General features: G+C 36.0%; 1 protein-coding gene across 4 annotated transcripts in view; it reads right to left on the reverse strand.

Annotated features, from left to right (window-relative positions):
* Positions 1-5101: 5101 nt before the first annotated feature.
* Positions 5102-14705, reverse strand: part of SLC38A9 (solute carrier family 38 member 9) — a 97434-nt gene continuing 87830 nt past the window's right edge. For all 4 annotated transcript variants that reach the window (XM_060092893.1, XM_060092892.1, XM_060092891.1 and 1 more), the window contains 4 exons: positions 13090-13203; positions 11356-11504; positions 7121-7210; positions 5102-5916 (listed from right to left, as the gene is read on the reverse strand). In XM_060092893.1, the coding sequence (XP_059948876.1) occupies positions 5751-5916; positions 7121-7210; positions 11356-11504; positions 13090-13203 (519 nt within the window). In that variant the 3' untranslated portion in view covers positions 5102-5750. The remainder of the gene's footprint in view (positions 5917-7120; positions 7211-11355; positions 11505-13089; positions 13204-14705) is intronic.

The following is a 14705-nucleotide window of genomic DNA, read 5'->3' on the forward strand; positions in this document are numbered from 1 at the left end:
TGATCCCATATTAACCATTACTGAATTTGTATCCCATGCTATTTTGCTAAATCCAATTAGACTCTTTGAGAAGTAAAGGCTCAGATCTAGTAAAAGTCACAGTTCTTAAAGGTAGCAGAGGCACTCAAAACTTGACATATCTGAGTGCTGAAACTTTTCTTCATTACACCTCCTTCAGTCTTCTAAATCCTGTCCCCAGAGCTGTGTGGATGATTTACCTTAAAGCTAAAAAACGTTAAAGCAAGGGATCCTCACTTGTAAGGGGTTCTTCCTAATTTTGTATGTTTTTCCTTAAGAGGGAAGAACAAATTATATAACTTCAGGCCCCACTAAACCTGGACCTGCCCTGTAACCAATGACCTCTATCCCCCATCCCAAAGGTTCTTTGTAAGTTGGTCCTTTACTTCATGGCTTGAGTATAGATAAATTTCTACAAGCCTTCTTTTAATACAGACATCCTTTTAGAAAGTTTGTCATGCAGATAATAAAGTAACAACATAAATGATTCACCTAGAATCTCATCACTTCAACAGGTAACCCACATTTATTCTTCAGTGGCCCCTTCCAGTTTTTGTCCACATGTCTACATAACTTTGTGTGATTATAATTAAAGTTTTACCTTGGAAAATGACCAGCTGCTGGAGTTCAGAGGGTGGGCAAGGATGCTGACTGTCAGGGCCACATCCACCTTGTTCACCACTGGATGCTCTGTGTTTAGCACAGAGTCTGGCATCCGGTTAGTACTTAAATATTGGCCGAATGGGCTGAGAGACTAATTCTGAACCTGAATGGCCCAATTATTATTATTATTTTTTTTGGTATTGAACCCCAAGTAGAAACGAAAAACTCTTAAAAAAAGTAGCAATTACTGTTTTCCATTAAAGTGGAATCCTGCCTCATTAACTGATTGATTAAACAAGTGTATATTAAGTGTCTGTTAAAACCAAACAGAGTTGGATTACTTGGGATATCAAGAGAGACCCAAAGGAGGAAAAATCTGCAGACTGTGCTCTTTCTAATCCCCATCCCAGCCCTGTACTTTATGGCCTGAGATGAATAAGGAGAATGGAAGAATTTTTAATTTTTTAAAAAGACATAGCCTTATTTTATCTTTGCAGAAGAGTTGAGAAATATAAAAACAAAAAATGACATTGGGGAAAAAAAGGAATTTTACTTAAGGCAGGCAGAAGATTAGAGCTCTCTATTGCCTTAAATGGCTCTGTAAGATTATGATACTAAGCTCTTTGCCAGAAACTGGGCTATGCTTATCTGAAGTGCCACATTCATTCTGAAATGCTCTTAGAGGGAGAAGTCACACAGCTTATTGTCCAAAAGGGATGATCATTTTAGGTTTTGGTTAACATACAAAGGATATACCTATTTTTTTTAGGATCTAGAACATGAGGGAGGGCATGTGAGCCATGCGTCGGTCACTTGAGTGACCTGATGTGACACACACAGAGTCACTTGAGAAGTCTGACCCTGCAAAAGATTGTCTCCTTCTACCCTGGGGTCAGTGCTACTAGGCAATGGCATTTCCTGGCAAAGTTCAATTAAACAAAATCCCAGAGTCGTTTTTCTTCAAAATAATTTTGATTTAATTTCTTCTTTTATATAAAAAGACAACAAATTACATTTCAGAGAATAGTGTTTAGGTTATGAGGTTCCCGTCAGAGCTGTTTTGCAATACATGTTTACATAATCTGAAGTGAAGTCGGCAGTCGACTGTGAAACTGAGGCCAGCCAGGCTGCCTTGTGAGCGTTCCATTTTGGACAACAAACTAATGTAACATTCTATTGTTTAGGTGTCAGCTAGATTTGGATTTTCTTTTGGACGTTCGAATTGGGATGAGAAAACAAACCACCACCACGACCAGATTCTAAAAAGCAACAGGTCACTGCTTTGTAAAGAAAACAAGCAGCATCAATATTTTCTGCTCTAATCAATGAGCCCAAACATTTGACATTTTGAATGCAAATAAGTCAAATTTTTGGAGAGAAAATCTTATAGAATCTTTCTGTTTGTACTGCCCAATGTGTTAGTGATTATTTCCCCTATTGACCAATTGTACTTTGCTGTCCAAGATTCACAGAAGTGAGTCTTGCAGTGTTAAAATGCAAAGAGAACAATAAACAGTATACAGAAGCAGTTAAATACTTCTTATAAAACTTAGCTTAGAGAAAATTTGCCAAAGTAAAGGCAATTACACTTTAGAAGATCCCACTTGACGGTGAATGTATCAAACACCTAAAATTTTGGACAGTTATTAGAAGGCTGAAAATGCGTCCTTGCAGCTTTACCACTCAGCTTCCTTTACCTGCCCTCCCTGAGGATCCCGACTGGAAGGCATCTGTTTCTCTTTGTCTGAAAGTGCCTTGCATTATAGTAATCTGTAGGCATAGTTCCTTTACTAGACCACAAGTTCCTTTAGGATATGAGTGATGTCTTATACATATTTGCCTTCTCCAAAGTACCGAACATGGCAGTGCTGGGGCTCAGGACAGGCTGCCCCAAGATATGCCACAGTGGCATAGTGATTATTTTGAATTAAAGTTACTTGAGAAACAGCTGGTGGAAACAAAAGATATAAAAAACACTCTGACTTCCCCCTGCCCCATGAAAGCGAGAAATAAATCTCCCAGGTGAAGGTATCCTCCCTATACCAGGAGGCTACAAAGCGTCCTTATCACCCGAGTTAGGGAACTCAAGGCTTAGAAAGCTATACTATAAACAAATGTTGTTACTTCTTCATCAGTTTGCTCCCTAGCATAACTTAAATCGTCACAAATCTTTGTCTAAAAATCATATATGAACAGCTTGCTTTGGTCACTTCGGGGGTCCCATTTCTATGAGAATTCTACACATGCAAATTAAATTGTTTTGTTTTGCTTCTTTCTCCTGTTAATGTCTTGGGTCAATTTAATTATTAGACCAGCCAAAAGAACTCAAGAGGGATGGGGGGAAACTTTCCCCTCCCTGACAGTAGTTATTCAATTATTTATGGAAATGAGTAAGTCAAACTACAGATAAGAAAATTCTCCTAATGAACTCCAAGTAGAAACCAAAAACTCTTCTGCCTCTACATTTAGTGGCTGTATTATATTTGCAAAATATATTTAGCGTAAATGAAGTGAATATTTCCCTCTAATACAGTCCCTTTTTGTGGGTAAACTTATTCTTTATTCCAATACATTTTTCGGGTGTGATGATGAAACTGATTTTGGATGATCATCCATAGGTGTCAAATGTCAAAGCGTATTTCTTTGTCTTTCTGGCACAGTATTAGCATACCACATATTCATCCAGAGCCCTTCCAAGGAAGAGCTCTCTAAACAAGCTATTTTAAATTTTATAACGTCCTCAGTTATGTGTTAAGTTCAAAGAAATTAAGATTAACCACATCAGAGCAAAAAGTGAAAGAAATTTAATTAGAAAATTCAAAGAGATGACATCAGAGAAAGTCTAAAATTAATTGTAATATGATCAGAATGAGATCTCATCTCATCATTCTAATTTGTGAGCCAGGACACACGTACACAAAGAGTTTTCCAGCCAAGCTAATTAATAGGCCAAAGGAGCTGGTTTTGTGAAGAAAAACCTAAGGAGGCAAAGTCATTCAGCATAAGTCTAATGTAGGATTTTGGAAATTCTAAATCAGCAAGTCTCTTAAAGAAAACATAAAGCAGATATCACGTTGCTTTTTAGTTTAATCAATAATGCATTCATATTCACTTTGATTATTAAATGCGCAAAAATAAATGACTTTTCTATGTGTTAAAACATTCAAGTATATCACTGAAAAAAGGCAATGCAACTTTGTCTCTGAAGTCTTTAAAAAGACAAGGGAGGCAACTAGAGATAAACAAGGATTAAGCCTGGAAGATCTCTCAAGGTCTGGCTTTTGACTCCTATGTCTCTAACTGAACAAAACTCTCAAGTCATAAAGATGCAGAGGCACAGAGACACATTTTCTCCACGCCTTATATTCCTGTTCTAAGAGAGGTTAACACAGGGATCCAGACACGTAATGCAGAATTTTCTAATTACCTAACTTCTACCAGCAGTTTCTGCTAACAACAACAACAAACAACTTCAGAGAGACTGTCTCCCTCAATAAACGTAACTAAGTTCAAGTGCATATTAAGGTTTGTAGAGATGAAATGACATAACTTGAAGACTGACTTGAAAATGTTTCAGTGGAAAAGAAAAAAAGGGGGATAGGTGAGCGATGTGGCAAAGTCTTATAATTACTAAATGTAGGGGATGGGTATGGGGTATTTATCATATTTTTTTCTACTTTTGTGTATGCTTGAGAATTTTCATAATGAGACTTTTTAAAAAAGAGCTTTAGGCAATACAGTTCATCAGTATAGGTATGGGTCTATGGACTAGACAGAAAGCTCTGCTAAAAAGAAGAACGGCTGGTCTTGCATCTGGGGCTCTTTACCAGGTTTAAAAAAACATTTCACCTGTCTTTCTCAAAGGAAGGAAAATAACACAAATCTACACATTATCTTGGGATGTGTATTAACACAATACACCGTTTAATGTTACCATAAAATTAGAGAAATTTAACTTTTCCAGCTGAACATGGGAGGCTATATTACATGAAAGACATGGATTTAGATTTTGGTTTAGCTTTTAGTTTGAAAGAAAAAGAGGAGAGTGTTAATCAAAGAATTCAGATTCCCTAATCCTTTTCTCAGATCCAAGTAGTTTTTCTTTTGGGGATTTAACCTCTACCCTGACAGTTACAGAAGTAAGTTGAGGGGGTCTCCTTCTGGAGGTCATACTTTGAACAGAAGTAATCCTTTCTTGTGTTGAAGAAATCACTTTCACCCCCAGCAGAGAATACACTTTTAAGGAGGCCTCACTCTTTCTGGCCCCTCTCTATTCCCTTAACACCTCATATATCCCTCTCTTCCACGCTTCCTATATTCTTCCCCACTGGTCCTGTCATCACATCCTATGCAATCCTCAGAGGTCCAAAAAGCCAAAGAGCCCCCTGGGTCTATGAGGACAATACTTGTTCCTATGAAAAATGTGGCTTGGGGAACTGGAACTGGATTAGAAACAAAAGAGGAGTCAGAAAGCAACAAATTCTCTCCTAGTTCCTTTATTTTACATGAGTTTCATGACCATGGGGCCTGTTCTGACATTGCTTTTTTTTTTTTTTTCCCTTCTTTCTTTTTTAAAACAGAGATTAAGGGCTCACGTAAGAATTCACTCTACCAACACTGATGTCATGGACACTTCTTTTTTAAAATGAGGTATTTGGTTTACTGTCTAAAACAGTAAAGGTTTGGGCAAACTGCAGAAATGATATAGCAAGTAATAAAATAAAAGTGAATAACTGAAACATAAAACAGAAATGGGATCTGGCAATATAGTTGCTCTGACACTCTGAGAATCATTATTGTAGCCAGAATAAACCCACCCACCCTACATCTCTAAAAGCAAAACCCAGCATGATTTTTCCTAGGGGCATATATTTCTACTCAGAAAAGACAGTGAAAATGAAGAGATGAGTGAATATGAAAAAGGGAAAGAGATTAAGACCACTCTTACTGCCCTTTTCCCCATTCTAACAAGAATTACTTATTAATGGACCACTATTTCCCTTGGTTTCAAATTACCTTAGGAAAACATTAATAATTACAGCAACAACAGCATTTACAAGTGAGTTTATGTGGAACTGTTGTCAGAGTTCAAAACACCATGAAAGATCTGGAGAACACAGGTGACTATTTCACATAAAAAACTGAACAATTAGGTTAGCCAGGCCCAAAATAATGATGAAAATGTGAAAGATTAACTTAGGCCATGTTAGACGCTCTTCTTGGTAGAGGGAAATTATATAGATGAGAGATGGATATATGAATACAAAGGCCAGGCCACATGCTGCTCCTGAATATCTGCAAAATAAAAGCTTTTGGGTTAATATTCATCCTGCGTTTTTCTGATTTACAATTATGGTAAATATAGTACAATTTAAATCCTCCTCAGTCTGATATTACAATAAAATTGTTTTTGATTCATTTGTTGTTGACATAAAGCATTTGAGTTTAAAACTTATTTTACTTGCTAAGTTAATATAAAATATTATTTCCTGTTCATCTTTACAGCATCTGCTTGACAAAGAGTTTTTTATTCATCTCTCAAATCTCCCTAGTTCCTCTGTATCTCAGTGATTATGGCTACTTCCTCAGAAACATCTGGAGATAGGCTTCCTACCTTTGATCTTTTATAAACTAATTATAAATTCTGAGTTGTTGAAGGACTGCTAGCATCTGCTTAAGACTGAGAGTGCCTCCTTGGCATTCAGCATAATTATCAAAGATAGTAACAAAAATACCTAAACACATGACAGAGGAATCTATACTTTCTTCTCTCCTTCCCTATACTTAGTTTTCTTGAAAACAGGTTAATGGGAACTTGTAAATCCATTATATTCAATAAGCATCAGGCTAAAAATCTCCCCTTTTGTTTCTTGCTACTTTCTTAGGTAAGGGTCTTCCAAAAAGTGACTCAGTCCTGCTTTCTACAGGTCAAGGAAATCAGATCATTCGAAATTTCAGTTTTCTGTGAGAATCTGAGGTCACTAATATATTCCCAATCTACACAACCTATCACAATGTATTTGGAGAAAGGATATTAAGGAAAGAGCCATCTGGGATCTAAACTCTTACTTTATGACTACAGTCAACTCTGAAATATATTCTTGAGTAGAAATGGATTAAGAAAGTTAGGACATAGCCTTGACATATTAGAGACATTTGAGGTACCCCAGGAAGTTGTATATTATATATTAAAAACAACTTTATTTTGGATAAAGAAAAAGGAATACAGTAGAAAATTGTGAGAAAAAGAAAAAAGAGAAGGGGAAAGGTACATAAGGCTAAGGGAAAATGGGGCTTCTAGAGTCAGGAATAAGCAGAAATGGAAGATAATGAGCACCTTAACTGATACCAGGGAACTACATTTGAATGTTACCGGTTTTAAATACTCACAGGAATTTTATACAATTGTATCAAAACAACAACTACAACAACAACAACAGGAAAAGCATAAAAATAAAGACCAATATATGAAGGGGCAAAGATCCCTTACAGGCAGTACCTTATGATTCCTCCTATGTTTGGGTAGAAACAGGCCATGAGCACGCCAGCTCCCACAATAATTAGATTAAGAATCAACACGTGGAAAGTGCTAAAAGTTGAGAAGAGAGTTTGGAGGAAGAAAAAATATAAAAACAGGCAAATTATAACAATTAATATGAGAATAAAATTCATTATTATCATCTTTAAAATGAGAATGTCTTAAACTTGACAATAAAATTACAGCATAAATAGAAGTCAACAATAGTACTCAATACTGGTGATGGGACAGTGATACTGGCCCTTTTGTGCAATTATATAAATAGGTTAAATTTTGTAGGAGCAAACTGGTAGTGTGCAACAAGGTTCACATTCTTTGACACATAATTCCATTTGGGTGGAAAATCATAAGAAAATAATTGAAAAAGCTATTAACATAAAGATATTTGTGAAAAGACAGAAGCATCCTAGATATATGGCAGGGTAATAATTTACTTGATGGAATATATTAAAAAACATTAAAAATAAGTAATCACTGTTACCTAGATGGTAAAAATCCATCTAGGCAACTTGAGGAAAAGTTAGTTAGATTTTTACTACACAAGAAAATCTGAAAACACTTGAAAAAATATCAGAAGGAAATACACTGAAAAGGGTGTAGTGACTGTGTTATAATTTGGGATTTGGGGTAATTTTTCTTTGTTTCTATATTTAACAAATTTTATATGTTTTACAATATTTCTTTGTAAAGTGTTTACTTTTATAATTAGAAAAATAAATTTTATTAAGGGGTAAGGCAAAATGGGCAGGTTTTTATTTTTCAGATTTATTCATTTAAAGCTATTCAGTATTTACCATGAATAGAATATCTGCTAAATAACTTGAACTAGACGTTAACAATTCAAGGTTTGGGAATCAATTCTGGACACAAATAAACATAATGTAGATGGAATACGATGCTCAAGAAATAACTCCATTTCCCCCAAAAATGATCCTTAAAAGCCAAATTTACACATCAAAGCAACATTTTGAGCCCAAGTTATCAGAGGTTAATTAATCCTAGGTAAAGATTACAGAAAGAATTAAAAATAAGGAAAATTATTTACACAAATAAGTGGTTAGTCATCCATCTTGATGAATTACAAAGATATTCAGGCTTCCAGATCTTACTATATATCCAGAAACTCCAACTTTAAAATTGCTTCAGAGCTTTGAGAGAGACATTGGTTGGGCCTTTGTTATTTCTATATTGTAAAAGGAATCAACTTTGTGTATTTTCCAAAGTAGTGGTTCTCAAAGTGTAGCCACAAACCCCAGGGAAGTTCCCAATTCCCTTTCAGGAAGTCCTGAGGTAAAAATTATTTTCCAATCAGACAAAACATTAGTTGCTTTGCAAAAGCATTGGTGGGTAAACTGCCGCCCCCTTAGCATGGAGAGAGGCAGCTTCACCTGTCTGTATTCTATACTGTATTCTTTACTGCCAAACACTCTCAAAAAACAAAAAGTTTTATTAAAAATTGTCCTTGATAAAGGAGTAAAAATTATGTTTTATTAAATCTCATACTTTGAACATACATCTTTTTAATATTCTGTATGATCAAATAGGAAGTATATAATAAAGCACATCTGCTGCATACTGAAGTAAAAAGGTTGTCTTGAGGAAAAGTACTTGTGCAACTGAGCTGGGGGACAACCCTGCCGTTTTATCCAAAGACTGCTATTTTTACTTGAAAGGCAGATAAACTATGGTTCTTCAGACTTGGGTATTTGACAGACATTTTCTTGCAAATGAATGATATGATCTTATCATTTTAAGGAAAGCAGCTGGTAGTTTGTGTTGCCAATGATAACATTTGAGCTTCTGAGTAAAAACTAGAATTTTGGAGAGCTTGTATTTGCCACCATGAGAGCTCGACAGTTTTCCAATAAATATCTAAAGACTTTTGATATTAATGAATGTGGGTTTTGAAGTGTGCATAATGAAGTGTGTCAACATTCGGAAGATCTACAGAACTCACTGAACCAATATTTTCCAAAGGACTAACCCTGATGTTATAAAATCATGCATGGGTTAAAAGATCCAAAGTGTAAGATAGACCAATGGATTTTAATGTAACTGAGTTTCAGATTCAACTAACTTTTAAAAAACTACCACTTGTCAAGGTTTAGCATAATATCAAAGAAGAATATCCACAATGATCTGAAAAGGCTATTAAAAGTACTCCTTCTTGTTCCAACTATGTGTCTATGGGAGGGCATATTTTCTTCATATATTTAAACAAAAATTACACATTACAACAGAATGAATGCAGAAGAAGCTAGGAGAATCCAATGATCTACTAGCAAATCAGACATTAATCAGTTTCCCGTTGCGGAGCACAGGCTCCGGACGCGCAGGCTCAGCGGCCATGGCTCACGGGCCCAGCCGCTCCACGGCATGTGGGATCTTCCCGGACCGGGGCACGAACCCGTGTCCCCTGCATCGGCAGGCAGACTCTCAACCACTGCGCCACCAGGGAAGCCCCCATTAAGTCAGTTTTAATGTCATTAATCAGTTTTGAAAGGTAAAAGAAAAGTTTTTTTGGAAATCGTTATTTTTCAAAAATGTTATTTATGTTAACAAGTAATGGTTTTATTATTGCTCTTCAAATAAATTAATAAACATTTAAAAATTTCTGTTCTAATTTTTCATATGTTAAATATTGATGGATATAACCCACACAAGCTAAAGTTCCTGGGGGTCCTCAAATAAACCTTAAAGGGGTCCTGAAATCAAAAAGTATGCTCCAAAGTATGCAGTCTGTAGAGTACTTGTAACTGTAGGATAAATGATAATGTGTTCTTGGTGGCAGGGGAAGAAATGTAATGTGAACACAAAAGGGAATTCCAGACTTTTTACAAGAAGAAAAAGCATTCTAACAGCCAACATTATGCAAAATAATGGCAGAAAACAGGAATAAGGCATTAACCTAGAATTTTTTTCATCTATTACTTCTCCGTATTTATTTTATTTTGGTGAATGTAAATATAGCAGGGAGTATAAACACAATAGGAATAATATTTACTGAAATCCAATGTGAGAACTGTAGCTGCTGCTATTGTAAATGCTAGAAGCCTGGTAACTCTTGATTTCTACTTTTAAAAGCTTTTTTGTTTTTAAACCTACATATTTATAACTATCTATCTATCTATCTATCTATTTGTTTGTTTGTTTGTTTGTTTGTTTATTTATGGTACGCGGGCCTTTCACTGCTGCGGCCTCTCCCGTTGCAGAGCACAGGCTCCGGACGCGCAGGCCCAGCGGCCATGGCTCACGGGCCCAGCCGCTCCGCGGCACGTGGAATTTTCCCGGACCGGGGCACGAACCCGTGTCCCCTGCATCGGCAGGCGGACTCTCAACCACTGCGCCACCAGGGAAGCCCGCTAATTATTTATTAAATGAGGGGAAAGACGGCATTAGTTCACTTCAAATGAACTGGTTAAGACCACTTGTTTAGCTGGTTACTGTAAATGTAATTTTTTTCAAATTTTATCCAAAAGTTTTCTTCATTTAAGATCATTTATTCCCAACAAAATAGGTCAGGACTAGGTACTTTTTACTAGAATGAATCTATAATAAAACTTAATTAAGAGTAGGAGTTAACCAGGGGTCCACAAGGAAGTTTCAGGGAAACCTGAAGCAGTATATGGAAACTTCTCTTGGATGAGGGTGACTAGCTTTGAACAGATTTTCAAAAGGATTCACAACTCCTCCATTACCAGTAAGAGATTAAAAATTACAGCAATAGTTACAGAAGCAAATAAGAATTTAAACCTGTTATGTATCTCACCTTCAATCCTAAACAATGATCATTTATGTAAAAATGCATGAATGTTAAATATACAAGTAAATATCAATAACCAATAATTAAAAGAGTTGCTTCTCATTAGCCATACAGGTCCTACATACTATTAACTTCTTGGCAAAGAGTAGATTAATAGCAACTAAATCATAAGATAAATATAACTGGTATCAGAGCTAACACAAATACACTGGAAGGAATTAACTTTAAATCATTCTGGACAAGGGAGAGGCTTCTGTTTTTAAAGCTCTTCTGGGACAAGAACACCGATGATCTAAACTTGGTGTTAGGCAAATTTTTCATTGCTCATTAGGCAAATTTTTATAGCAAAAGGATCAGTTACATTTTAAACTGACCTGTTTGCACAGTCATTTGTTGCTTGGCACATCTTGCTGGTCAAGAGAAGAGCCCTTACCTAGGATAAACGTCACCGAAGATATGGCCCAACAGCTGGACACGAGCCAAGTAGCCTAGGAGTGGATATACAGTCATCATCTGGAACAGCAGGAATATCCTTGCAATGAAGGACAGGATGTCACTGCTAGGGAAGTTGTCTAAAAAATTCTAATCCAAGAAAGATAATAATGTTACAAATCAAATTCAGTATATACAAATTTATAAAATGGAATTTTTCGCTTCATTTGAACATGGGTGCCACTCAAATTGTGGTTTGTGGACGGGAGTCCATCCACAAACTGTTTGTTAACTATTATTCTTCAATGAGCTAAGTACAGAAATTGAAAGTGTTTGGAAACTTAAAGACATTTGACATTAGAATAAAAATGTGGCATTTTACGAAAGTATCAGTCTGCAAATGATTTGATATTGAAACAACAACAACAAAGAAGACCTGTCCACCACTGACAGTCTGAGAAGTACTGTTCTAAAAGGTTCAAGCATAAATTTGTTGGAATAAATTTAAATAGCTAATTCAATGCTACTTCATCCTTAATAGTTCTCTTGCTTTTCCTCCTCTGAAACACTGTTACACTTTCAAAGTAAGATTACAGAATAAGGTGAGAGTGTATCTATCACCTACTATCATTATTATGTACAGTCTATCAATAAATAGAAAAGAATTTATTTCTCCTTCCTTTCATGATTCTTTTCTCCATTTTCGTTAGGGATCTAAGGGAAAAAAAAGCTAATCACTCAGATTTTTTTTCCCTTGCAAATACAAATACCACAGATATTCTTATTCCCAAGGGAGTGGGCTTTATATGGGATTGTTCACATCAGGGGAATTTTCAGCAAACATCTGGCTGCCAAAGAACTTCTGGAATCAAGGAAATCAAGAGAACATTTCAAGCTATCATAACAGCAATAACTCAAACCTATTTATCTTATAAAGATGAGAACATTATTACCACTATTATGCTGAAATAACCTTTATAATTCATCTGTAATAAATCATATTATATACTCCACTATACTCTATTAGAGGAATTTCTTCTGCCTAGAAAGAAAATCACCTGTGCATGCTATTTCTTGTGAGAAATTCTTCAGTTACATAAAACTAGAGATTACACTATTCCCAGGTTTATGACAGGTCAAAGCAAAGAAAATATTATTTATGGCAACCTTTTAGTAAAAGAATGCTTCTTTTATTCTTTCTGTCTCTCCCTCTATCTTTTTACCAGTCAAATAGTCTTTCTTTGCTTTGATACTTGACACATAGTACCAAAATGGGTGTCAGACCTATTATTACGGACTGATGAACTAAGACACCAGTTTATTCAAGACACTTCCATATCTGGACTTTGGAAAATAAGGGAATTGAATATAGTCTCTGTGGAGGGTTTATAAATTCAAGACTACTACTAGTACAGTTCTCCACACACACAAAAATACTATGCATATAATAGGAATCATTTATTTGAGTACCACAAGGTGCCAGCATGCAGTAGGTCTTCTCAGAGAGTCCATCTAAAAATCTATGGAGTATCTATTATAATATTTAATGGAAGAGGAAACCAAAGCTCACAAAGGAGGGGTAAGGTGCTTTAAATTCCCACATGCATGGTAAATAGTAGAGATTGTATTCAAACTCAGGCCTGTCTGGTATTATATTTTGCTACTGTATCACACTGCTTGCTCTGCAGATATGAAGGTGTAAACAATCACACAGAGAGGGCACACAGTGCCTTACCTGCTCTATACAATCTTTGGATAATGGTGGTGAAGGAAATGAAACAAAAACCAGGACTCCAATATAGAAATAAGTTAATGTCACCAGCATATAAGCAATGGACAAGTCCCTCACCTGTAAAGAGAGAATAAAATTTCCACAATGTTGAATAAATTTTTAGTAAGCAAGTATGCCTGAATAGGCTAAATAATAAGACTGACAAATAAATATAAGATTTATCTTTTTGCTCTGTGTGTCTGTGTATACCTCCTGGGTATCCAGTTTGCTCAGAGAAAGTAGTTAAAACAAGATTCACATACTTTACAATTAGTCTGACAACTTTTTTTTTTTTTTTTTTTTTTTTTTTTTTTGCGGTACGCGGGCCTCTCACTGCTGTGGCCTCTCCCATTGCGGAGCACAGGCTCCGGACGCGTAGGCTCAGCGGCCATGGCTCACGGGCCCAGCCACTCCGCGGCATGCGGGATCCTCCCAGACCGGGGCACGAACCCACGTCCCCTGCATCGGCAGGCGGACTCTCAACCACTGTGCCACCAGGGAAGCCCCAGTCTGACAACTTTTAAAAAACTATTCTGGAGTATGTAGACTAAGCTACCTGTTGGCAGACTTAGAAAGTTAACATAAATGGTGATTTAACATGATTGAAATTCTGACTTAATTTCAAAATGTAGTTCATTTGCCAAAATATAAAATATTTAACTAAAATAATAAAGCTAAGGGACAACAAGAAATCAAGAATAGGCTACTTTCTGTATGACTTATGGAATTAAAAAATTTTTTTCTTTTAGTGAATTAATTTGTTAATTCATCAAAGCATGCCTAGACCAAAAGAGACTGGTATATATTAAAATATATTTAATAAAGAAGGAAAGCTAACGCAGACAATAAGCAGGTATTAAAGACAAGCTTAATAAACCTAAACAGTAAACAAAAGGAAATCAAAAGGCAGCTGCTCAAACAGCTGCACAATCTTATGACTGGAACCAGTAAACAAATGCAGACCATTAAATAAATTGGATTGCTTTCTTCCACTGCTGTTCCCATCCTCCCAACCATCCCCATGCAAAGTAAAAAGCTCCAAGATATTTAATGAAGCCAGCTGTCAGATCCAAACAGAACAGATCCCACAGCTTATAAATCTGGTCTCCATCACCACTAAAGTTATGGCCAAATAATTCAGCACAACTAAATTATGGCTATAAGCCTATTCAGTTTTCATTTTAAACACACATTACTTTGAAAGCTAAGAAAACAGGTAAGAAAAAAAATTATATACAATTTTGCTTTAGTTTGATTCCACAGTAAGAAAACTGGACATTTGGTATTAGAGGACATTTCTGATTTTTGGGAAAACATTCCTCCTTAAATGGGCTAAAGCAATAGTACAGAGTTATAAACTTAAATGTTGATAAATTCACTTAAAAAGCAAGTAACAACCTATGAGAAATCCAAAGTTAGGTCTAAGTTGACAATCAGCTTGAAAACAAAACAGGGATTTCAAACCCTAAATTAGACAGTGGATAGGCTATGGAACTACAGGAACCTGGATTACGGAGATTGCTTCCAGCCTTTTCAGAGTTTCTAATTGTGTAGGGTTGAAGAAGGAGAGGCTGACCAAA

The sequence above is a fragment of the Mesoplodon densirostris genome, chromosome 3, assembly GCF_025265405.1.
Source record: "Mesoplodon densirostris isolate mMesDen1 chromosome 3, mMesDen1 primary haplotype, whole genome shotgun sequence".
NCBI classification, from domain to species: Eukaryota; Metazoa; Chordata; class Mammalia; order Artiodactyla; family Ziphiidae; genus Mesoplodon; species Mesoplodon densirostris.